Genomic DNA, 24431 nt, shown 5'->3' on the forward strand with positions numbered 1-24431 from the left:
TCTTTCTCCTCATACTTTCCTATGTGCCTCTTATATTTTGTGTATCAATTGCAGACAAAAGTTCATAAAAATATTTTTTATATTACCTAATAAAAATTATATTTAGTTGTAAGATATACTATTGTGTCCCAGTCGCACAGATAATTTGAACTTGGCTGCTTTTTCCTGTCTGAACAGAAGTAGGTTCAAAGTTGGAGATCTGTGTGTCTCGTTTGCAGCACAAGACTCAAGGACGAAAGGGTGAATAGAAAGTCTTAACAATTAATGTCTTTTTCCCCTCTCTTTTAAGTAGCCATGTCAAATGCAGGAGGGGGAGAGGATGACGCCTTCACTAAGGACGTCCTCTTCCCCTCCTCCCTCCATTTCTCTTTCAGTTCTGTGTGCCTCTGCTCACGTACACACCCTCCTGGAAGGGCATTGTTTGCACAGAGTTGCAATGCAAAGCTCTTCAATTACCCTTTACCTCTAGTTCAGCTCAGGCCCAGTTCAGGCTCCAAGGTCAAAGTGAGGATTTGCTACCATGTAGTTTCAGTTACTTCAAGGCAGTGGCAAAAAGCAGCCTTTTTTTACTGTAGGTTATCTAATATTTTTATTTATTATTTCATGTGATTGTGGTCACATTTCTTCTGATTACAGTACACTTTCAGAAAGCCTTGCTGGCATTTTAAGTGTGTTTTGGCCCGTTCTTCTGTTGCTGTGTTTTAAGTTAATCTTCTCCACAGCTCCATTATGTTCTGTACTAACGATGTCCTAGCTGATTACTCAGCTGACAGTTTTGTTTTTTTCCTCTGGCATCCTGCCTTGCATAGTGAAAAGATGAGCATTCAAAGGGGGGAGAGGCTAATAACCTTGTCCCCTGGTGTCACCACTAAATGGCTGTCAGAGTCTTACTTAGTTGCATGGTTAACAAACCATTAGTGCGTTCCAGTAGCTGTTAGGTTGGAGCTGATATAGCGTTAATGTGAAGAGGCTGGCTGTGACTGTTTTTCTTTTATATATCTATGTTAGATTATGTGTAATTGTAAATGGGAAACTTTACTTTCTTCTCACACCGCACATACTGAAACTGCTAGAAGTCTTTGATCTGATGAAGGTAAATACAAATGCTGAAGTGCATATGTGTATGTGGTGTGTGAGACTTCTGTGACATCTACCGTATAGGAGAGAGGGAGAATTGATGCGGAAATGTTGGACACAAACCAAAACACTCAGCTGATTAAATGGACTGTGCAGTGGGGAACAGTGGAGACCAACCAGGGTGAAGGGAAATAAAGAGCTTCTGGTGGTGGATGTGATAGTGATAGTCGTGCTTGGGGTTAAATGCATGTGTAATGATGTGGGTGTGTTATGATGTGTACACAGCTGCAATCTTCAGCTGTCTGTGTGTGCGCCTGTGCACGTGTCCACAATATACTTACCATGGCAGTCTAGCTGTTGCTTTAATTGGGCCTAACCCTTTGCCCTGTGGCGAGTCAGTTTTATTGACTGCAGTAACTGGGTCGAGATATCAAGTGTCCTTTTGTTACAAGCCCGGATAAAGCATAAAACCTTTATGTGAGTGCAGCACTATTCTATCTGTAATGCACAGCTAATGTACATGAGAATATGAATGTCATTTTTTATCTGTATTAATATCAGGAAGATAAAGTACATAATGTGTGCATGTTGTTGTGCATTTCCTTTACAATTTACAAATTAAATCTGTATGTAGCTTTTCCTTATCTTTAAAGGCAAATATGTGCAGTTTATGTTCACATAAAATATTGCATCTTGTATTTTTAAACAAAAACAAATACATCTTCTCTTTCACATTTATTATTGGGCCATACAGGGTATAAAGCAGGTGACATAAATTACATATGCCATGCAGTATGTTACGTTATGCCAGAATTATGTTATGTTATAGAATGAGGGACTAGTACACATCTTTATGGACAATTTGCATTATTTCTTATTACATGGAATAGAACAACCCCATGTTGGCTATGGCTACAAGCGTTTATTAGGTCAGTGTGTAATCCATATACAGTAACATATACTATACTGTGTATTTGTATCTGAGCGTTATATTAACACTGAGGAACCTGATCTGTTTAGCTGTGCAACTCTATCTTTGTGACTCTAGAAACACGGACAAGTGACCAGGCCCTGCTTTGTTTATGGTGAAAGACTTTTTGATCAGACAAAGGTTTGATGATGGGAGACTTCAGAGCTTTTGAAAAATGTATGAATCTAATTCACTTACATAATTAGATGCATGGAGCAGCCAGATAATACGTTCAGTGTTGTTTCTAAAGTTATGATTTTGTTTTTCCAGTATACTGTGATTTGAGGGCAAATAATTGAAAAACAATTTTTTATATATGTATTTCCTACCATGTAAATATCCACATCAGTCTTTCAGTAGTCCTACCAAACTGTACGACCTGTTTGCAAAACCCTTATGCATTTTTTTCAAAGTACAATGGTATGATTTGTCAGTCTAAAATATGCAAATGGGGGCTGTATGATGAGTGATCTAATCCCAAAAACAGTGCTGTGGCATAGAGTTAAATTTCTTCACATATTCCAGATTGTGAGTAATTAGACATTATTTTCTCTTTTCTCATAGGCTACATTGTCAGTAAACTATATGTATAGTGTATAACAAGGGTGTATTGGCCTAAGTGCCTTTGTGGCCTTTGAAAATGTACTAAATTGAAGGCCAATAGCCTTTTCTTTTAGCTAAATTATGAACTTTATGAACCCTTTACCCATATGTGTCAAACCCACGGCCCGCGGGCCACATCCGGCCCGGCGTGTAATTATATCCGGCCCGCGAGATCATTTCTATTATTGTTATTAATGGCCCGGCGACATGAAGCGCTGGTAACACAATAAACTACAGATCCCATAATGCAGCGCTTTAGCTGCCTTGCCGAACACATTCCACGTTAATAAAGTCTAGTTTATGATGCTGCAAGTTATTATGAAGCTGGTCCTCACGATGCCAAGTAATGTTGAACCATATCGTTACAACGGTGTTCGCAAATACGCACTTTGCTGATAAACTGAGTTCTCACGGAGCTTTGGTGACTTTGACGAACAAGAAAAGAAATTTGAGTTGCTTCGCAACACATTTGCCGTCGATTTGGAAACTGCACCTGTGCAGATTCAGATGGAGCTGACTGAGCTGCAGTGTAATGACTGAAGGTAAAGTAGGACACTGCAGGACCCGCACAGTTTATTCACTCCATTCCCGCAGAAATGTCCCAGCTCCGTCCGCATGAGGCTCGAACCTTGTTTATGTTTAGTAGCACAAATCTTAGTGAGAAGCTCTTCTCAGTGATGAAGACTAACAAAACAGCACACAGGAGTCGTCTCACTGGTGAGAACCTACAGTCCATCCTGAGAATCTCCACAACACAGAACCTCACAACAAATATAGAGAGCAAAATCTTTTGGGATATTTAAAATTTAAGTTTATTTTTCATATAAAATGACATAAGATTAAAGAAATTTTAATGTTTGTTCTTTTAATGTTTACTTCATTTCTAACTTAATATATAGTATATAATTTAGAGAGGATATATTTCTGTAGAGAGCAAAATAGTATAAGTTTTTTAAGGTTTATGTTAAAAAAAAGTTAAGTTTTAAAAGTTTTAGTGTGTTCAATAAATATTTATCCTGTTCGGCCCGCGACCTAAAGTGTGTTTTGGATTTTGGCCCCCTGTGCAATTGAGTTTGACACCCCTGCTTTAGCCTATAGACGTATGTCTTCCAATGTCTGTGCATGCTCAGGCAGTTTATTATGCTAGAATTTGGTATATTTTTATTTTCAGGTATGCGCACATTTCAAATTTAGATTTCTTAAACTGATAATGATTGACTATTTAAAATTTGCTATCTAATTTTTTTTGTTTTTGCCACCTGTGTGTACATGAGCATTGCAGTTCTTCTTCTTCTCTTTCGGCTTTTTCCATCAGGGGTCGCCACAGCGAATCATCCTTTTTCACCTAACTCTATCATGGGCATCTTCTACCCTTAGCCAACCTCATGTCCTCTGTTAACACGTCCATATATCTCCTCCTTGGTCGTCCTCTTGTCCTCCTGCCTGGTAGCTCCATCTCCAACATCCTTTTACCAATATGTTCACTATCCCTCCTCTGCATATGTCCTCTGACTTTGTTGCTAACACAGACAACGTGAGCCGTCCCTCTGATGTGCTGGTTCCTTATTCTGTCTAACCTGGTCACTCCTAAGGAGAACCTCAACATCTTCATCTCTGCTACCTCCATCTCAGCCTCTTGTCTCTTTCTCACTGCTACCGTCTCTAACCCATAGAGCAGAGCTGGTCTCACCACTGTCTTGTACACCTTTCCTTTGAGTCTTGCTGACACTCTTCTGTCACACAACACTCCTGACACTCCTGACACTTTCCTCCACCCAGGAAAGTGCAGTTCAACATTAAACATTGCAGTTCAATATTAATAATATTATTTATTAAAATAACTGTTGTGTTGTTATTATCACGCTGTACATTTTCTGGTGTCAACTTATTTAACATTTAAATGTTTCTTCTTTCTTTCTCCCCACTCTCTTCCTCTTTTATTTCTCTTTTTCTAGTCATAATATCAACTGTTAGAGCCAGATGCCCTGACAGCCTGCATTTTCTCCCTGAGCCACCAGGGGGCCTCAGTCCCACAGGGGCACACACAGCTCTGAGTTTGTCTTCACCCTGAACTCTCCAGCTCCAGTCAAACTGTCCCACCCTGCCACACATCCCTCCTCTTCTGCTCCTCCTCGTCTTCTTTCTCCTGCCTCCTGGCTCCCACAGGCCCACCTGGACTCCCAGTCAGTCTTCTCCCTCCATGAGGGGAGGGGGGACCAGCGGGGGGCCCTGGACGTGGACCCCCACTCTCTTCAGCTTGCTTCACCTGGAATCCCCAGGGACCTGGGAAAACGGCCCTGCCATGATGTGTCAACTTTAACAGGTAAGTCACAAAAGAGGAATAAATCCTTTTTTAAAAAGATAATTATATGTAAATATTGAGTTTGTTATAATATTAAGCTTACTTGTCAGTATGCAAATGACTCGTGTGTAATATCTTAATAGTATGCACTTAATTTCTGAATTAAAGGACAATGTAATATTTATAATAGTATTTATGCTGCTGTATATATTTGATATTTTTTAATACTTTTTAAATTCTGTCAAGCCTTTGCTGTGTGTACACACTCACACTGACATTAGAGTCTGTCTAATTCTGTAAATTCATGCATTCATCAGCAGAGGGCAGTGTAACATAGTAGGAGACATGTCAGCGTAGTTGTGGTCAACTGATGCTTCCTTATTCTTTCTTTCTGTATCTGTCTATAACTACACACACACACACACACACACACACACACACACACAAATACATTGCCACACATGTACACACAAACACTCTCAATGCTCAGACCTTTGTTCAGACCTGCCAGAGTTGGAGATAGTGAGTCTCCTATCAGAGGGTCAGCCCAACTACACTCTTCGAGCAGACAGTGTGTTTGGGTATGACAATGAGGACTGGCTGCGAACCCCTGTGCTGCCACGAGAAGTCACCCTGGGACTGACACACGAGCAGATTGAAGAGACATTCAAGTACTTCTGTGAGTACTGTTTTATTTCCACTCAGTATACTGTATAATATAATGCACAGTGAATAAATTATTAGTAAGAAGATTATAATGTAATAGAGAAACTTAGTTTGCACAGATGAATGTGTCGAGTGAATGTTTCAGTCATTGGATCTGCCAGCATTGTTTCAATCTGACATAGACCAGTTACAGACTAACTAAGGTGACAGCAGAAGAGCAGAGAGTTGGGTAAGAAACAGCAGTTCTTTCTTCCTGCAGCATTTAAACAGCTTCTCTATGCTGATTAAGCAGACTGGACAAAAGGTGAAATCAGTGTTCAAGGAACAGGTAATTGAAAAACATAAATCAGGGGATGAATGCAAAGAAATCTCCAAGGCACTGAACATCCCCCAGAGTTCAGTAAAATCCATCATCAAGAAATGATAGGAATATGGCACATTGGTCTAAATCTGCCTACAACAGGCTGTCCACTCAAACTGAGTGACCGTGAAAGAAGGAGACTATTGAGAGAGGCCGCTAACACACCGATGACTACTCTGAGGGAGTTACAAGCTTACTGAGATAGGAGAGAGTGTACATACAACTGTTGCCCGGGTTCTTCACCAGTCAAAGCTTTATGGGAGAGTGGCAAGGAGAAAGCCACTGTTGAAGAAAACTCCCGGCTTGACTTCACCAACCAGGCATGTGAACGACTCCATGATCCAGTGGAAGAGAGTTCTGATGAGACCAAAATGGTGCTTTTAGACCAGACGCTGTGATTGCTGCATACCAAACACAGCACATCACCACCAACACAACATCCCCACTTTGAAACACGGTGGTGGCAGCATCATGCTGTGGGGATACTTCTCGGCAGCTGGCCCTGGAAGGCTTGTTAAGAAGCACACAGCGAAAGCTACACATAAATGGTTTACCAACAACAAGGTGAATGTTCTGCAGTGGCTGAGTCAAAGCCCAGACCAATAGAGAATTTGTGGTAGGACTTGAAAAGAGCTGTTCACACCCCAACCCCATGCAACCTGACAGAGCTTGGCCAGTTTTGCAAACAAGAATGGCATTAAATTCCAGTATCCAGATGTGCAAGGCTAACTGAGACCTATCTATACAGACTCCATGCTGTGATTGCAGCCAAAGGTGCAGCTACTAAATACTGACCTGAAGGGGGTGAATATTAATACAAACACTGATTTCACCTTATATATTATTATTTAATTAACATTACATGACATTGAAATTTGTTATGTTTAGTTGCACAACCTTTTTAATTAAGATTTGACAAGAAGTGTAAACGGTGTTAATAATGTGTCAATATTCCTATAACCTAAAAAATTGCATTATGTAGCAAATCTTGTGAACTATTTCACCCCTAATACAGAGGGAAGTAAATCAATATTTATTGACATTGTGTTGACTTTTTTCCTTTTAGGTTTTAAAGTTTGTTAAAAATCAAGTTGTTATTTTTGACAGTTCAAAGCAAGGTATGACTATAACTAAGAGGGTGTGCCGTCTAAGCACCGTTTATTGTCACAGTTGGGCAAAAACTCCATTTAAGTTAATTGTTTTTAAACTTACAGAACCAGTTGATTTTGTTTTCTCTTAAGGCTATGAACAGACTTATTACTTACAGTGCTTTATTAATAGTAGGTTGTAGTGATTACATTTCCCATGGTATTGCATACAGTGGGCCAAATAATTATAATTGCATACTAATTTAGTGTACAACAAAAGTCAATTATCCTGGCAAAATGCCAAATATTTTTTTCCTCCAGCTTCAGAATTTCACAGATTAGTTGTTTTTCATTATCTTATTGTATAGTAACCTAAATATTTGTGTGTAGTGTGAAGTCTTGTGTAGGGAAAACAACCAAGGAAATAGTGATAGATATTTTTCATTACTTTCTGACATATTATAGACTAAACCATTAACTTTTAAAAGAATCAATTCATTAGCTCAATCACTTGTCCCGTTCAATGGAGAGTGAAAATAATTATATGGTTAAAATCCTTGTCACAATATTTAATGTACTTGTTTACTCCATCGTGGGATAACATTTCCTTTTCCTTCATCTTATATTTTTTCTAGAATTGAAAATGAACTTACTTGCATGTGTCTGTAATCACAGTGATCACCTGATTTGTAGTGCATTATCCTGCAAACACTCGCAGATGTTAAATGTCATCAAGCTGATTAACCTGTTGTCACTTTGCTTTCTGAATGGGTTCCGCTTGAACACACAGCACATTACTACTCCACTCTGTCACCACGATGACTTTATTGGCATGTCTTCTTTAGCAGCAGCAGCTCAGATAGGGTTTAACCTCAGATGTAGAGGTTGTCTAGATTTGTAAGATAATGGGAGGTTATGACATTCTCAGCTTAACCTGCAGAAACTTGCCGTTCTAGCTGTGGGCATGAGTGGTTAATGATTATTATTTTAAGTAACTTCTCTGAAGCACTTTGATGTGCTCTGAGATTAAAAATGCTTTTAAAAGAATTTTATAGTTAGTTAGTTATTTTTTAATATTTGGAAGAGCCTCACTCTGGAACAGATTTGACACAGATTGCCAAGCCAGGAAATCAGTGGGTCAGTCAGTAACATACCCGTGAGCACACGGTGTGGATGTGTAAATATCTGGCATATTTACTTTATAAATGACATTTCCAAAGAATAAGGGTTGTGGCTCTGTGGCAAGGTATGCTTAGGTAACAGAAAGTGCTCGCCCATGATAACTTCAGTCCTTACTGAATTACCGTTTAAAAGGTTTAGCTTTTTCGGCAACACAGACGGCTAATACCTCTGTAAGTGTCAAGTATATAACATATACAACATACATAATTTCTCAGAAATCTTTGACTTTTCCCTTCCTCCTGATGACCTTGATTTATAGTGAGAGGATTTAATGAGACTGTATGGCTGCGTACTCATAATGCTGATAGGCTGTACCCAGGTTAATGCCAAATCACATGTTCCTGTCTGGAGCAGGACAGGCTAAGCTGCACAGTTCACCAAACACATATGGTGCTGTTGAACAAACAACACCATATGTGTTAGGTGAATACTACCTGCTCAGCACAGCAACTGCATTAGAAACTGGGTGGTAGACATAGTGGACAGATATTTATTGTCCTTCACCTCAAGTTAGTGGAGACTGTGTACAGAGCTAAGAAGAGCATGAATATTGCACTTATATACAACAAGTGGTTATAACAAATGCCAATGTTGCTGTGTAAATGATGTTTATATAAAATATGTATCTGTGTACTAACTAGGTCAACTGAATAATGTGATAAACATTCATGTTAAACTTCAACAACTTAAAATTCAATATATTTCCAATACATAATAATGTTTAATCCACACCTAAAATGACATTAATGATATGTACAAGTAAATGGGAATCAGAGGGAGCTCACTTGCAATCATTGTCCTGCAGCTTGTTTTTCTCTTGTGAGAGCACGACTGATCTTACATTGGTAACCTTTGTTTAGATGCTGTTTTGTTTTTATATTACATTAGAAATATGGGTGGGTTTTCTGTAGATACTCTGAGCCAAATGTGCAGCAGGTAGGAGATGACCTTTCGGGGTGTTCCCTGCAGGCAAATATTTACCAGCTCTCAGTTTGCAGACTTGTACCAGCGATATTGCGCCTATTATATCCTCCCATTGAGTTACAGTATTGAGTTGACTTGATTTTTATCAGGATTAGGGTTAGGAATTTTTATTGAAATTGTATCTTATTGTCCTTGTTTTTGTAGCAGACTATCTCTGCTCAATATGTTAACAAGTTCATCTCAGTAATCCAGGCGATATTACTACTATCGAAGACTAAATCAAAGCTTTGAACTTTAGTTGTTTTTATTACTGGGACGTGACTCAAAGCACAAGGCACGGCCTTTGTTTGTTGTTGCAGGCACAGTACCTGAGGCATTACTTCCTTATAACATAACCTGCAGTAAACTTCCTTGCAGCAGTCTTGGTCTTGGTCTTAGCCTCACAGTCTGTTATGTTGTTAGTTTTGTCCTGTTGTAGGAATTCAACCGTTTACCTATTTTCACTTAAACCATGTCTGTTTTATGTCTTGCCATAAAGACCTTACTCCATAGGAACCAACAAATTATTTAAAAAGAGAAAGGGGATAGCACATACGGTGAAAGTCGTGCTGCACTATCTCTTGCAAGGCATTTTGCATTTTGCCTTGCAAGAGACGGTTTGTGGGTAAAAAATTAATGACGAGGTTAATATTTAATTGTAAGAAAGTGCTGCGTCTGGTATAGTGACTGCATGCACATGGAAGAGACAGAGACAGAATAGTGACTACGATGTTGGAGTGTAGAATGACACAACAAGAAAATTAATTGGAAATTTCTTTATCATTGTTTGGATCTTGATTGGAATGAATCCAAAAACAGTTTTGTGCTTGTTGAATAGAGAACATTTCCATACTGTGTGTTTTCTGAAAACAGCTCTCTGATTCTCTGGACATATATCAATTTACTTTGATTGTAAAGATATATAGAAACTGTGCAGACCTTTGTGTCAGTAAGCAAATTATTTTAGTTTAAATACTGTGTTTATTTAAATACCCAGTTAGTCTGTCTTATTATTATTCAAAAGGATGTTTTTGAAACTGAAAGTCTTATGGCATTCATATTTTTTATTGTAGACTTTCTTATAATTTACCCAAACCAAATACACACAATCTCAGACTGTATTTGCACTTTGTTGCCTCCATCAGAGCCCTGTAAAGTGGGTGTGGCTTTGTCTGCACCAGCACTACGCAGAGCCCTCTGTCTATCTGGTAATACGTACGTGTAGAGAATAAGAGCAACCATTGGCATGGGCAGAACATACCATCTCTGTCTCTGCACAGGGGTGAGTGCGCTTTGTGCAGCATCCTTTTAAATTGCGTCACACTCTAAATCAGAATCTCAATTATCATCATATGACAACTATGCTTTGGTGCTTAGACAAGGTCTGCGTGATCAATAGTGGCTTGTCTGACTTGTGGTTTAGATTTTTATTTCTCCTTCACCCCTCCTCCTCCTCCCCTCTTTTATTGCCTGATAGTCCAGCGTGGCCAGGTGAAGGGAGGAAGGCATGACGACAGATGGCCCTTCCAGTCTGAGGGATTATATATTAACACCAAGCAGCTCAGATTCTCCTGCACACACAAACATTGGCATACACACCCACTCACGTAGGCCAGTGGATAGCAATTTCACAAACACAGGCCATCAGAATGATGCCAGGGACACAGCTGGTGTGTCACAGCACAGCCGACACACAGTAAAATTGGAAGAACAAGAGATTCGACTGATGGACAGAGAGATGGAGGGCAGTTTTTCTGTGGTCACCATGGAAGTGTGGAGCTGCTCAGCGTCTGAGGAGGAGGAGGAAGAAAAGAGCACTTTGAGTCTTGTGGATGAAGGAGTGGATGAGGAGAAGAAATGCCACAACGGCAATAACAATAACAATAATAACAATGACAGCCTTTGCAGGGAGGTGACACAAGGTGAGACATGAGTGATGCATAGAGACAAGTGAAGTATAAAGGAAAGAGCATATGTTGTTAATATAGTCTAATGTCTTGCTTGTGCATTGTGTTATCTGAGTGCTTTAATACTTGTTTTAAGTGCAAGGTCCAGTGAAGCCACTGAAGGTATAAATAATAATGCAATATAATGATAACAAGTCAACAAAATGTTTTTGTTGCACTCTCTTCAGACTCCAGTTTAACATGTAATGACCTGAGACATGTTAAGATTTGTATATTTAGTTTTAGTGTTTCCTCTTGGTATGGTGAAGGTCACTGTGTGTGTGTGTGTGTGTGTGTGTGTGTGTGTGTGTGTGTGTGTGTGTGTGTGTGTGTGTGTGTGTGTGTGTGTCCACACACTTTGCATCAATGCAATCAAGCTCTGTGTAAATGTAAGCAGTTGTTATTGGCAGCGTTTTGAATTTGTGTTCTCTGTCTCCCTGCTGTTCAGAGCCATAGAATTAGGGAATGCTGCTGTTTCCATTTTTGCAATTTTTTCCTTTGGCATGTTTACCTTAGTCTTTCAGTGTGTTGTTTTTCTAAATTTAAGTGGCGATATTGTGCTTTTCTAAAGCAGAGAATTAAAATTGGTCAAATGAGGCTGCCTTGTGGTCTGTGGTCCTGAAGGACAAAACCTGCTGGTACATGAACTCTGTTGTTGCCCTAGTTTTGATTCAGTAGTTGTCTTTGCTGTTACAATAATGCTTTCAGCAGTGGTTCACTCTTGGTACAATGCAATGGATTTGTGCCAAAAAAACAACAACAAACAAATGTAGTGTAAAGTATCATTTATGGTTGTTCCTTGGTTTTTGCAAATTTTGCATTGGCACAGTTTATTTTCTTTACTGTATTTTTTTTAAGAAAATGATGTACATCTAAGATTATAAAGCTCCTCACGCTGGTAATTTGCTGTAACAAGGTAGTAATGTGAGCAGGGAGTCTCCTCTATTCCTCCTCTGTATGGAGTGCACTTAGTTATGTGGCTGGTGCCGAAATAGATACTGCGACATAGGCACCCAACCAGAAAAACAGGACAGGTTTTTAGATTTTCTGTTATATTGTGAATTTGATACATTTTCAGTGCACGTAAACCATTTTTTAAATGTAATGTGCCAGGATCTTTAGGCTAGAATTTGGCACTAATCAGTGATTAATATGGCATAAATATTATAATGTATGGTTTACAACATTCCTAGTGATATATATGCTACAGTTGTAAATATTATTGTACCCACACTGTCAAGTGTGCACATTTAGAACAATGGACATCAATGTGAATCTTAGGGCTGGAGCTCACTCATGCCTGTCTGATCCCCACAACATAACAGTCGTCATAAGTATTTTTAAGTCAGCAACACTGATCCATAGGAACAGTATTTAGCTAGCAGTTCAAGGTATCTGCCTGGACTTATCCCATCTCAAACCCTAAAACCTCTAGCTGGCATGGTTGCATCTCTTTCCTTGATCTGCTCTGTGCTGTGACTTACAGGTCAAGAGGAAATAGAACAGGTATTTCTGCCTCTGACACTCAGTGGAGGTACAGTTTAGGATTTCACTGAACTGCAAATCATAGTGTCCAAGATGAAATAATAAATACTTGTATATTCCTGTGACAAGCTCGCATGAGACGCAGTCCCCTGAAGGTACACTTGTTATGTAATATAGCTATTACAGTAACTTTGTAGCTTATTGCTATATATGTGTGAGTGTCAGTTACAGGATGGTAGATAAAATCTCTTGTCAACCCCGTTCTTGACTACATTTAGCACAAGTGCTGCAATCCACTTAAAGTACAATAGGATTTGTTCATTATTGTTCATTTATAGGAGGTATTTTGACAAAGACGCGAGCAGCCATTAGTACGTGAAGAATGGAGACAGGAAATTATTTACTAGTTATTTACTGTAGTTGGCATGACTATTTGGTGTACCCTCTGTTCATAGCTAGCAAGTTCTTCCTAGTAGCAGAATAGACATGTCGACACTCTTGCTGATTAGTGTGTTTAAGGTGGATAAAGTGAGTATTTCTTTTCTAGTTTCATTTACAGTAGGTTTTTAGCTGTGTAATAAACAATACAAATTACATTTGAGATAATTCCTGAATGTGCTCATAAGGAATTCAGTTCATCTCAGTGTCTATTTCATAGATTTAGCTGAGCTATTGATAATAATACATTATCTTAATCAGTAGGCATTGGCCCTATTGGCTTAGAATTATAGACTTTTGTATATGTATATTTTGAGTGCCTTAAGAATTTGATAGTATCCGCGACCTGAGGTTGAATTAACAGACTTTACAACAATTTTTTGGTAAATAATTTTCTGGTTGAACCTGGTGTCCCAGATAAAACAGTTTTCTTTTTTCCTCACATTTGTCTGATGTTTGTTAGTCTCTTCTATTATCACACTTTTGCAACCTTTGTGCAGTTGTCTTTAATATATTTAGTGAGAAGGAAAGTATCACCTACTTATTGTTAATCACCTTGAGAGAGCTATAGATATGTTGCATAATTCATTGGCCACTATACTTTACAGTGCAGCAGTTTAGCACTGGGTTAGGTTCTTTCCATTAGGCTGATTAGACACTGATACAGCTGTCCAATCACTGGGTTTCCAGGCCAAATTCATAGACCTCAATCTCATTAAACTGCTGTGTCAACATCACATCTCTTTAGTTTAGTTCTAATCTTTCTGCTGAAGTAAGGTTACACATCTCTTTTTGGTTTAGTGGTATTCAGACCCCCCCCCCCTCTGCAAATTCTGCATATTTATAAACTGAGATGAATCTGGTGTTAATAGATGGTATGCATCTTAAGTCAACTGGTTGCTCCATAAGCATATATCTACAATTGGCAGAAACGTATAATCCAGCATTAAAAACAGTAGAGGTCATTGTCTGACTAAGTTGTAAGTTTTAAATTCCTGATTTGTGTAGTTGAAAAATAAAAAATGGCTTTATAAAGTTTGGCTTACAGTATGTATAGAGCTGTGCATCGATGGCTTCAGTTAGGAACCTGTCTACGTCAATAATAGATTAGTCTGACCTGAGTACGTGGCTAATTAATCTTCCACACTGCCACACCCTTCCAGAGTTCAAAGTTGACATAAACAAACCATTCTCCAGGATGTAAACAAAGTTGCAGGTCAGTGGCCAGTCGCTGTTACCTCCTTCATGTCTGACTTTATATGTCCTGCTGGTGTGAACACTGTCAATTTGGCACTGTCTCCCATTGAACTATATTGGTATTCAGGAGAACGAGGTCTTTATTGGTGTCTTATCTGGGCTAAAAAGGATCAAGCTAAGAGGATCATTGACTGGCTGATCACATGGAGACATTGCGGTTGTTGTGGTCTTTAGCTCTGGAAACTTAAAGGGGAAACGAGACAATGAGATGTACTTAAGACTCATATTCATGTGAAGACCGCTGATTTGGCTCTGCTTGTATTGTTGGTGTTCTACAGAGTGATGTTAAATGATAAATAACCCCCTCTTTTATCACTTGTGAATATAATTATGTAGCCTAATCTATTGTAAATGTATAATTGTGTACTCTTAATAGTGCAGCAATATAACTTAACTTAATATGTTTTGTTGTTGTTGCTGTATCCCTTCTGTCCCATCTTCAGCTCTCTCTCTCTTCCTGTTCCCTTTAGTGCTGTGCTCAGAAAGAGTGGGCCAGGTCACCAAGACATATCATGACATTAAGGCTGTTACCCACCTGCTGGAGGAGGTAAGAGAGCGACAGACAGCAGATGAGCGGGATTAGAGGGGATTAAATTTATCTGCCTCACTGACCATCACTGTTGGTCACCTTTTCTAGCACTTCATGTGCCACCAGCAAAAAATGATTATATCATTATATACACTGTTCAGGAAAAGACAAGTTTTATTTATCGTTGTGCAGAAAGAGCGGGACCTGGAGTTGGCTGCACGGATTGGTCAGTCCCTCCTGAAGCAAAACCAAGAACTAACAGAACGCAATGAAATGCTGGATGAACAGCTTGAAATTGCAAAAGAGGAGGTATAAACCAACCTGACAACACCAAAACACTGAAAAACATGATATGTGTCATATTACAATCTGTAAAACTCTATTGACAATTACTTGTTTTTACAGATTGCTCAGCTTCGTCATGAGCTCTCGATGCGAGACGACCTCCTTCAGTTCTATGCGAGCACTGAGGAGATTGAGAACGCTGAATCACACTCACCGTAAGTACTCTAGTATTATTAGTAGTATTAGTAGTATTTCATCTGTTTTACAAGAAAGGGTTGGTTTGTGTCAATACTTAGCAAACGCTTACCTTTCAGTAGACAGTAATTATTAATAATTGCATACTTGATATGTCATCTTGTTCAGTTAGTCAAAAGATGAGAATTGCAAGGTCTGGAACTAGCAGTGCAGCAACATGATCTTTGCTACTCCAGTCAAAACACCTCATGGTCTTAATGTTGCACGGTGCACAGGAGTCAACATGGGCACTCTGACCAGTATGTGGCTATTCAGCCCCATACACAGCGTGCACTGTGTGATGTGACACCTGTCATCATGGCAGCATAAAACTTTTTCCGTGCTGATGGATGTTCCTCTGCCATTAAATGAAAAGAAACATGACAAAGATTGAATAATCATTATCATCACTGTTGTTTATAATATATAATTAGCAATAATTACTATGCAGTGTAATATAAATGTTAACACAGGGTCCATGTGTAGTGGAGACATAGAGTAGAGATGTCTAGATATCCACTGTGCGAGTGTTCACGCCGAAGCATGTTTTTTATGCTGCTGCTCAGTTCGCTGAGTCTACAGACTGTGGAGGTAAATGTGCGTCAGAACATCTCGGCTGATCCTCTCAGTGTTTCCAGCTAAGCTTTCTACCAAACTCCTCAGCAGTTAATCATTTTCACTATGCTGCTCTTTTCAGTTTATTTCATTGTAGCTGGCCACTTTATCATAATGGTATTTACAATGAATTAAATGCATTCTGCACTCTGGTGCTGGTGGAAATATATAATAATTATTGTGATGTGTTCACAAATTTCTGATTTTAATTGTTGCTAAATACAGTGTTCATGATTATATACAGTAGTGTAAGGTTATGCATATCGCCTAAAGATATTTCTAATATGGGAAAATGGTCTAACACAAACTTCACTTTTTGTTAATTTCAGATTGAAAAGGAATGAATCAAGCAGTTCTATCAGCAACTTTGTCCACTATGACTTCTTGCAGCAGAAACTGAAGGGTCTAGAGGAAGAGAACCGCAAGCTGAGATTAGAGGTATGCAATGTTACTCAGTTCTCGCACAGAATAAAAGGACAGGAAAAAGGTGCAAAGACCTAGATACAAGATAAAATAAAAAATCTTTCCATAACTTTTCATGATAAAAGTTTAAAATGAAAAATGGAAACTTTAATAAAACTTCTAACTTTTAATTAAATTTGCAACTTCTCCTAGTATTAAAATTTACATATTGACATCACAGGCCAACGAGCTCACAACAGAGACGACCAACTACGAGGAGCAAGAACAGGAGCTGATGATGGTGTGTGTGGAAGAGCTCTGTGAGTGTTACTGTCTGACTTTAAGTTATGGAAATAATGTAACTATAGCTGAGGTGACAGGTGTATTGATCAGACTTGTGCATTTCAGCTTCTGTCAATAAGCAGGTGGTCGACCTGTCTGAGGAGCTGGCACGGAAAGTAGAAGACTGCGTCCGACAGCAGGAGGAGATCAGCTCACTGCTCGCTCAGATTGTTGACCTGCAGGCCCGCTGCAAAATGGTGAGGGATGCAAACACACACAAGAAGTTCTGTTACAGATTCATTAAACCCTTAATACTAAAGTGTAATTTATATGAGCTCACTTTCAAATGTTTCCATGTTATTCCAGTTTGAGTGAAACTCTTTATTCCTTCTGTCCCTGTAGCTCACCCATGAGAATGAGGAGCTGAACCAACACCTGAGTGCCTCCCGTGAGAATCAGCTCAAACTCAAATCAGAGGCAAGCCATATTTCTAGTGACGTTGACAACATGCTCATGTGGAGTTTCATGTGGAGGATTATTTTATTTCCTGTTTAATTTTCTTTTTGAGTGGCTGAATGGTTGAAGTGGCAGATTTCTTTTTATGTCCACATCAATGATTCTAAGAGCCACTATATGGTTTCCATTAAACTGTACATCTTGATACCTACCTGTGCATGTGTATGTGAACAGAAGCATCAAGCACCTCGGCCATATTCAGCTCTATCTGTGTACATTTAGTACATTTGAAATTAAGAATTTGTCTCTGCCTGTCTGCAGCTCAAGGACCTTCAGGACAAATACTCACAGTGTGAGGACATGCTCCGAGAGGCCCGAGAAGACATTAAAAATTTGCGAAACAAGACTCTGCCTAACAGCACGGTGCAGCGCTACACTGCACTGGCCTCTGTGCTCCCCATGGACTCATTGGCAGCTGAGATAGAAGGCACCTTCCGCAAAGGCCTGGACACCCCAGCACCCTCAGAATACAAGTGAGTCTGTGTTTTCACCTGTGGATAATGTGGTAAACAAGTTCCACATATCATATCATGTCATATTTTAGGACAAATGTGTTTGTATCGCCCTGATCAAGCAGATGGACAACAGAAAATTAGTTATGCCGGAAGACTTGTTTGACAGGTTTCTGAGGATATTTTGGTAATTTTGGTAACTATGTATAAATGCCATGTCCTGACTTCACTGTTAATGACAAATATTGAAGGTGACTACAGCTGTTTTCAGGGCACAGTGTTTCACCAGAGTTAATCCAATCCATATCCATTGTATAACAATTTGAAGGTGACTGACCATTAACTTTACAAGTTGTACGTATGTCTAGCCACAACAGTAAAATGCGGCTCACACTATGACAATATGACAACCACTCACAGCAGCAATTTTTCTTTACTTTGTACTACTAACCCTTTCGTGCTCAGTGGTCAATAAAGTGAACAACTATTCCAAAGCTGCTCTCTTGTAATTGCATGGGTTAGACTTATATCATTACATAAAAAAATGAGATGAAGGAGAAGGCGGTATCCACTCTGTCTCACTCTGATTGTGTGCGTCTTCGTTCTCTCTCATTCTGATCCAAGTCTGTAAATTCTCTTTTCAAGAAGCCAGCAGTTCCTTCTTGTATCTGGTCATGAGTTTTTCCTCTTTAATTATGATCATTTCCTGCTCATGGCTTCTCTCCTGCATTTCTTCATGTTCAGTGAGTCTTTATTCAGCCGCACATTTTCCTCGCTAGTATTAATTCATTCAAGGTGAATAAGGTTGACTCCAATGATTTACAAACGTTTCTAAAATGTTCCTTATTTAAAATCTATTAATCAGAAGGAATTGAAGTACAGGAGGTTAATTGGAATGGTTTACTTTTAGTCAGTGATCTTAATGTAACTCTAATTTTGGTTATACTTTACCTATCATAAAGTCTGAGGGTGTGCGTCTGACATGTAATGGCAGTAAAATGGACACACCACCATGACATGCCTTTTTGACAACTTCTATCTTTCTACTGTAGGTTTAAAAAAAGTATAATGTGGATGGTTACATGACCACTCCTCTTCTGTTGCACCTGACAGGAATCATCCATGGCGTGTGTTCGAAACAGTGAAGGTGGTAAACAAGTCTGGGAGGCTGCGGTCTCAGTGCCAGTCTCCGGCACTGCCGGGCTCCAGCCCAGTGTCTGTCCGCTCCAGTTGTACCAGCACTCCCCGAACCAGCTACTATGGTTCTGATAACGCCAGCCTAACTCTGGAGGACAAGCCCAGCTCCAATAATGCCCAGAAAGATGACAACAGGTGTGTTTGACCCCACATGTTTCCATATACTATTATTTCAAATGGATAACTCCACATCTACACACATTTGCATGTAGGGTGGCATATTTTTGGAAACCTCAAGATCTTAACGTTAAAATTGTTTGTAGTAATTTATAGAAGCAGATAAAACATTTTCCATCTTCTCCTTTTAGTGTAAGTGGGCCAAAGCGTCTGGGCCAGCCAGGAACACCAGGAGGCCAGGACCTTGAAGCTGCGTTGCGCTGTCTGTCAGTCCGCCAGCAGAACCACTCCTCTGAGCGGCCTTTCTTTGATGTTGAGCGTGAGCGTAAACTCCGTGCCTTGGCAGCAAACTGTGAGGAGGGTGAGGGCTCCAGTGGCTTCCTAACACCAAATGACAGCCTGGCCTCCAGCCCGGCAGCATCGACAGGCACGAACTACTCCAACGGCAGCTCACGGCACTCCTGTGGTTCCTCGGGAGGATCCAGGTCCTACCTGCCTGACCGCCTGCAGATTGTCAAACCTCTGGAAGGTAAAAGCTTCGGCACTTCCTGTTCATAATTGATCAATTGATGATAAACTGAAATTGAAGTGTGGATAAATAAAGCAAAACAAGACAAGTGCGATGTCTAAGCAGGTTTTACATTATATTATTAATAATTAATCTTTTTTCCGTGAAGAAATCAGAAAGAATTCTTCACTGTTATTTTGAATGAAACTACACTGTATGAAAATGTTTGTTCCCACTTGACTCTCTCAGGCTCAGTGACTCTGCATCAGTGGCAGCAGCTGGCCAAACCAAACTTAGGAGGGATCCTGCATCCACGTCCTGGAGTCCTCACTAAAGACTTCAGGGAGCTCGAGGTCGACATCCAGCACGTTTACAGTCTAAACGACCTGGAGGAGGATGAACCTGACCTGTCGCAGCTCTCTGGAGGGCATGGCATTGGTATGAAACATATAAACACACTATACTGTAACTCCACCAGCCTCCTCAGTTCTGTTCATTTCATTAAATCCCTCCTAAAATCCATGATTCCGGCTTTAAATATTGAAATATGCAAGTTTACCTTTGCTGTACTGGCTCCTGTAGTTAATTCATGTGTAGTTAACCGTGCCTCTCTCCCTCCATGACCACGCAGTCCCTCCATCTGGCCTAAACCTCCCTCAGACCTCTCCCACACATACTGTAACCACCTGCCAAGTCCTCCAACCTTCCCTTCTCATCCCCTCCATCTCCTCTAGGTAAGAATACACATACTTGAAACGTGCAATACTCTCAGGCTTTGTGACTTTGTGTATTATCAGAGTACTGACCAAGTTACATCTGATGCTGTGGACCAGAGTTACTGAAGATTCTGAAAAAGAGTCTTTTATGTCCATTAATCCACAGCTTTGCTTTGCAGCTCACCTTCATTCATTAAGTGGACATTCCTTGGTTTCCTGTCTTTCATCCTGCTGCTTTTCTCTTTCTTAACTTCTGTTGTTTGCTCCCACAGTGACAGAAAACGTCTGTCAAGGCTTTTTCTCCAACTCTAGAAGGAGCCTTCGGGGCAGAGTAAGAGTTGGATGCACTCTGAATGCTCAAGTGACATCGATGGTGTAAAGAGCAAAGGCACAGTGCTGTAGTTTTAAGATTTGTACCTAAACTATCAAAAACAAGGCCTGAGCTTAAGATCCTGAATATTAGTTACGACCTAATTGAGATGGCCGTAACTTTCTCATAGAAAAGTCATGCACTGTGCTTCTGTTGAACTACTAACTACTTTGCTCTTACTCTTACTATGATTGATGAGCTGTTTTTGTAGCTGTTGCCTTTGCTCTGTGGCCACAGAGTCTTGGCTTGTTGCAGCATGTTTTAAAGGCCTTTTTTTTTCCAGGTTTTCACCTGAACAAACCACCAGATTATGTGTCATCAGCCACTCTAACATCCTGTTCATCTGTCCTACAGCAATAACAGAAACTAACAAGAAATCAACTAACTGAAACTGTTTACATGTTTTTTATTATTTGAGAATGAACTTGCATGTTAGTGCGACGTAAAGCAGACCTGCATTTATTTAGTATCATATCTTTAGTTTTTAATTAAATTAGTTTTTCTGGTTGCAGCCTTCACTCTTTCGGCCTGCCATCTTGTCGGAACTGTGAGCACGTGAGCACTTCATCTCTATCCCACCAGCAGCACTTTGGCATCGGAGGCCAGTCCACAACCACAAACATAACCACTTCGTCACTGGGACTCCTGAAGCTGCTGCAAAAGCACGGCATCACAGCTTCTCCATATCCGCACAACAACCTGCACTGCAGCCATAGTATAAAACCTTCACTCTCCCCAGAAAAAGACAAAAGTGGAGCCTCATCAGTGGACAAAGGATCAAGAAGGAACATTTTCAGTTTGAACCTGGTGGGGAAGCTTCAGAGCCTTGGGCTGCAAAGAGTAGCAGCCTGGGGGATGATGGGTCACAGTGGCAGAGAGAAAGAAACAAGCAAATATCCTCTGGAAGTCTGATGAGCGCTGATCCACCATCTAACTCTGTTAACTCTATTATTCACGGTAGTGACTTTGCTCTGAATCATGTGATTCCCACTGTGCAGTGCGGGGCCCACAGCACTGGTGTCTTGGAGCCACACAACGTGCTAGAGCCATAACTGGAGTTGTCAGTAGTGTACAGTACTGTTCTTTTCTATGAGCTTGTGTACAGTAGAGAAATTATTGTATAATTGCTGTGTTGCGTGGCATCTTCATCTCAGGACAGTCCCACAGTCACCAGTCTGTTTAATGGCCACATTGCTTCTTTTTACATAAAAAAAAGAAACATGATGAAGGAAAAAAAGTTTTTATGCTGTTTTTTTTTTTTGAATGCCATTTTACAGTTTTCCCAAATCCTGGTTTTAAAAAAACCTCTTCATTGTCATGTTTTAAGTTTCCAAAGTGAAACATCACTGTTGTTTGTGTATATAAGAACATTCTCATTTGGGAAAGTTAGAAAATACTATGTGCAGTAAATTATTAATAGTTCAATCCACAAACCAAACCAATGTTGCCACACTGACATGTTTCAAATGCACTAAAAATACAGTCTGGTCTTCCTGCTTCTTTGCTGCTACATTGAGAAATGTATTTTCTGTGTAAGATTGTTAAGTATACTGAATGAAACACTTAAGAAAAATCCACTAAGAGGCACTGCAGTAATATCTGCTCCAAAACCGGAACAGATCAGACGCTGACTGAACTGAATGATGCTGATAATGTTGACACCTTTTAGCAGTCTGCCACCAGTTCATCACCTGCTTTCACGTATCACATGTTGTCATGGCTGCGTACACAAGTACAATATTGCTTGCTAAATGTCTGACTTCATGGGTGTTTATTATCCTAAGCCAAACCTTACTAAAACCAAATCAGGCTTTGCACGCTGCATTAAAGACATTGAATGGGGTGTTTAGAGGTAACACATGTATTTACTGTTCGTGTCGACTGAAAATCTTGCTTTGTACGAATCTTCTGTATTTCATATCATCAGGAATTTTGAAACTGCTGGGATATTAATGTAATATCAAAATCTTTTCTGGGGCATTGAGAGTCAATCCCCACTTTATGTCCAGGAAAATTATTTAAAGATGAGTAGACGAGTGGTCATAATTATTCAAACAGCAACAATCAACTGTAGCAAAATGGCATAGGATCCTGTGCATTCAAAAAGGGAAGAAATCAAACACAGGTTATAATAACTTGTGTTCAATCAACTAAACCAATGTTTCTCTGCACCTGTGTTTGCTGTAGCGTGTGTTAGCATCACAGCTATATATGCCAGTGTGTGTATAAATTGTACCACCAGCGAATAAAATCTTTCATTTTTCATCCAGTGCGTCTTTGAGTGTCTCTCAATCCGCCTATAATAGATCACTGAGATCAACACATATGCAATAAAAACATGGTGATAATTCTGCAAAAAAGTTTATTTTAACATCTGCATGGGAAAGTGAAATGTCGTCTTGTGTATAAAATACGGACAAAAAGGAGAAAATAGTGAGCCCTCAGGTTGTGTCTCATTCCGCGTCCCGACGTCCGAAGTCCACCCAGCCCTGGTAGTCCCTCGATAACATGCACTCAGAGTTCATCATCTCTGTGAACAAACCATTCCTACATAAATCACACATGGAGGGTTCAGTACACAGATCTGAGTATTATCCTCTACTGCCTACTCATTTATCAAAGTGACACAAGTACAACAGCACAGCAGTCAGAAAAATACCTTTCACACCCCAGCCCATGACATACCTGAAATGGCTTGCATTATTTGTTTGGTCATTATCTCTCGTTCGTCCTCAGACAGGTGTGCCCGTCTCTCCATCCGTGCAGAGAGAGTCTGAGGTGCTGGCTCCCGTCTGCTGGATGAGTCCCTCATTGTCCCTCTCTTGGCCAGAAGCTTTTGCAGTATATTAGACTCCCTAGCCGCTCCGGCTGCAGAGGACTCAGGTGAGCAGGCTGCACTGGACACTAGCAGTGCAGCTATCAGTATGATCGCCGTGATCACTTTCCCTGCCATGTCTGCCTGCAAAAGAAGGAAAGACTGTAAGTAAAACCACGTGTTAATACTTACAGCTATTCGAAAAGTTCAATTACTGTACCTGTGAAGATTAGATACGCTCCCACCAAAGCTCAAGACGTGCGCTGACTCTGATGACTCTGAGGAGAGCAGTTCTTTTATACCACATGGTTAGAGGCAGAGATACGGCCTAAAATCAAAGACTGATAACTGTGAAGCGCTTGATTGATTGGGAGACGGATGCATAGGGAGGATGTGCGTAAAGGAAACCATGGATTACAGCATAGACAAACCCATTATTTTGCTTTACAATTGCTGGGAAAAACCTTTTTTTGCGCTGTAATATCAATAAAACAAGTCAATGTATTTACAGAAGAAATCCAATACTCCTTTAGAGCCTTTTTAAACCAGTACAATGGATATGATGTTCTGTGCAGGAAGACCTGGCTTTAAGGGATGGAAACAGGGTTTAGTGATGCTGTCTTACTATCAGATAGTATCCTGTAATCAGATCTCCATTCAAGCATTAGCACTAACAGTTACCACCATTGTTGCTCTGGAACAACACCCAGACAAATGAATGATGTAGCCTCCATGCTCCTATAACACTGTGTGGGCTGCAGACAATGGTTCTCATTCGACATGCTGGATTACTGCTAATCTCAAGAGTTATTTGTGACACTTCTTGCTTTCTTAATCTGCTTTAGACCATCAGTTGTCTTGTGCAGAGGAAGGGTGAGTACAACTACTGTACAATCTGTTTAAGTAAAAAGAAAAGACAGTTTAACCAGCGTGGCTACTACAGCACTGGTACCATCTGGCTTGCACTAACTGGGACCATCACATGTTCTCCAACAGGACAGTGACCCCAAACACACCTCTAAGTTATCGGAGAGCCTTTTGTCTGAGACGGAGAG

The 24431-nt window shown here is 40.0% G+C and overlaps 2 protein-coding genes across 2 annotated transcripts; one reads left to right on the forward strand and one right to left on the reverse strand.

Annotated features, from left to right (window-relative positions):
• The first annotated feature begins 294 nt into the window (after positions 1-294).
• si:dkey-28e7.3 (trafficking kinesin-binding protein 1) lies at positions 295-22830 on the forward strand. The gene is made up of 16 exons (XM_026359692.2): positions 295-394; positions 4662-4973; positions 5443-5631; positions 14809-14885; positions 15060-15176; positions 15273-15367; positions 16331-16439; positions 16645-16723; positions 16812-16942; positions 17088-17162; positions 17463-17674; positions 18767-18985; positions 19159-19496; positions 19725-19913; positions 20107-20209; positions 21074-22830. Exons 1-16 carry the CDS (start codon positions 295-297, stop codon positions 21471-21473), a joined length of 2745 nt encoding a protein of 914 aa, XP_026215477.1. The 3' UTR covers positions 21474-22830.
• Positions 22831-22948: 118 nt separating this feature from the next.
• LOC113162373 (gastrin/cholecystokinin-like peptide) lies at positions 22949-23514 on the reverse strand. The gene is made up of 2 exons (XM_026360458.1): positions 23247-23514; positions 22949-23091 (listed from the first exon to the last, which is right to left on the reverse strand). Exons 1-2 carry the CDS (start codon positions 23512-23514, stop codon positions 23015-23017), a joined length of 345 nt encoding a protein of 114 aa, XP_026216243.1. The 3' UTR covers positions 22949-23014.
• Between the last annotated feature and the right edge of the window lie 917 nt (positions 23515-24431).

The sequence above is a fragment of the Anabas testudineus genome, chromosome 1, assembly GCF_900324465.2.
Source record: "Anabas testudineus chromosome 1, fAnaTes1.2, whole genome shotgun sequence".
NCBI lineage: Eukaryota > Metazoa > Chordata > Actinopteri > Anabantiformes > Anabantidae > Anabas > Anabas testudineus.

What these genes read in the sequence shown, in the direction of transcription:
- si:dkey-28e7.3 (XM_026359692.2), top strand. Translation starts at nt 295, where the DNA reads ATGTCAAATGCAGGAGGGGGAGAGGATGACGCCTTCACTAAGGACGTC. An exon ending in TTGAAATTGCAAAAGAGGAG is followed by an intron (nt 15,177 to 15,272) that starts GTATAAACCAAC and finishes TTGTTTTTACAG; the next exon opens with ATTGCTCAGCTTCGTCATGA. An exon ending in TGCAGGCCCGCTGCAAAATG is followed by an intron (nt 16,943 to 17,087) that starts GTGAGGGATGCA and finishes CTGTCCCTGTAG; the next exon opens with CTCACCCATGAGAATGAGGA.
- LOC113162373 (XM_026360458.1), bottom strand. Translation starts at nt 23,514, where the DNA reads ATGGCAGGGAAAGTGATCACGGCGATCATACTGATAGCTGCACTGCTA. An exon ending in AATAATGCAAGCCATTTCAG is followed by an intron (nt 23,092 to 23,246) that starts GTATGTCATGGG and finishes GTTTGTTCACAG; the next exon opens with AGATGATGAACTCTGAGTGC.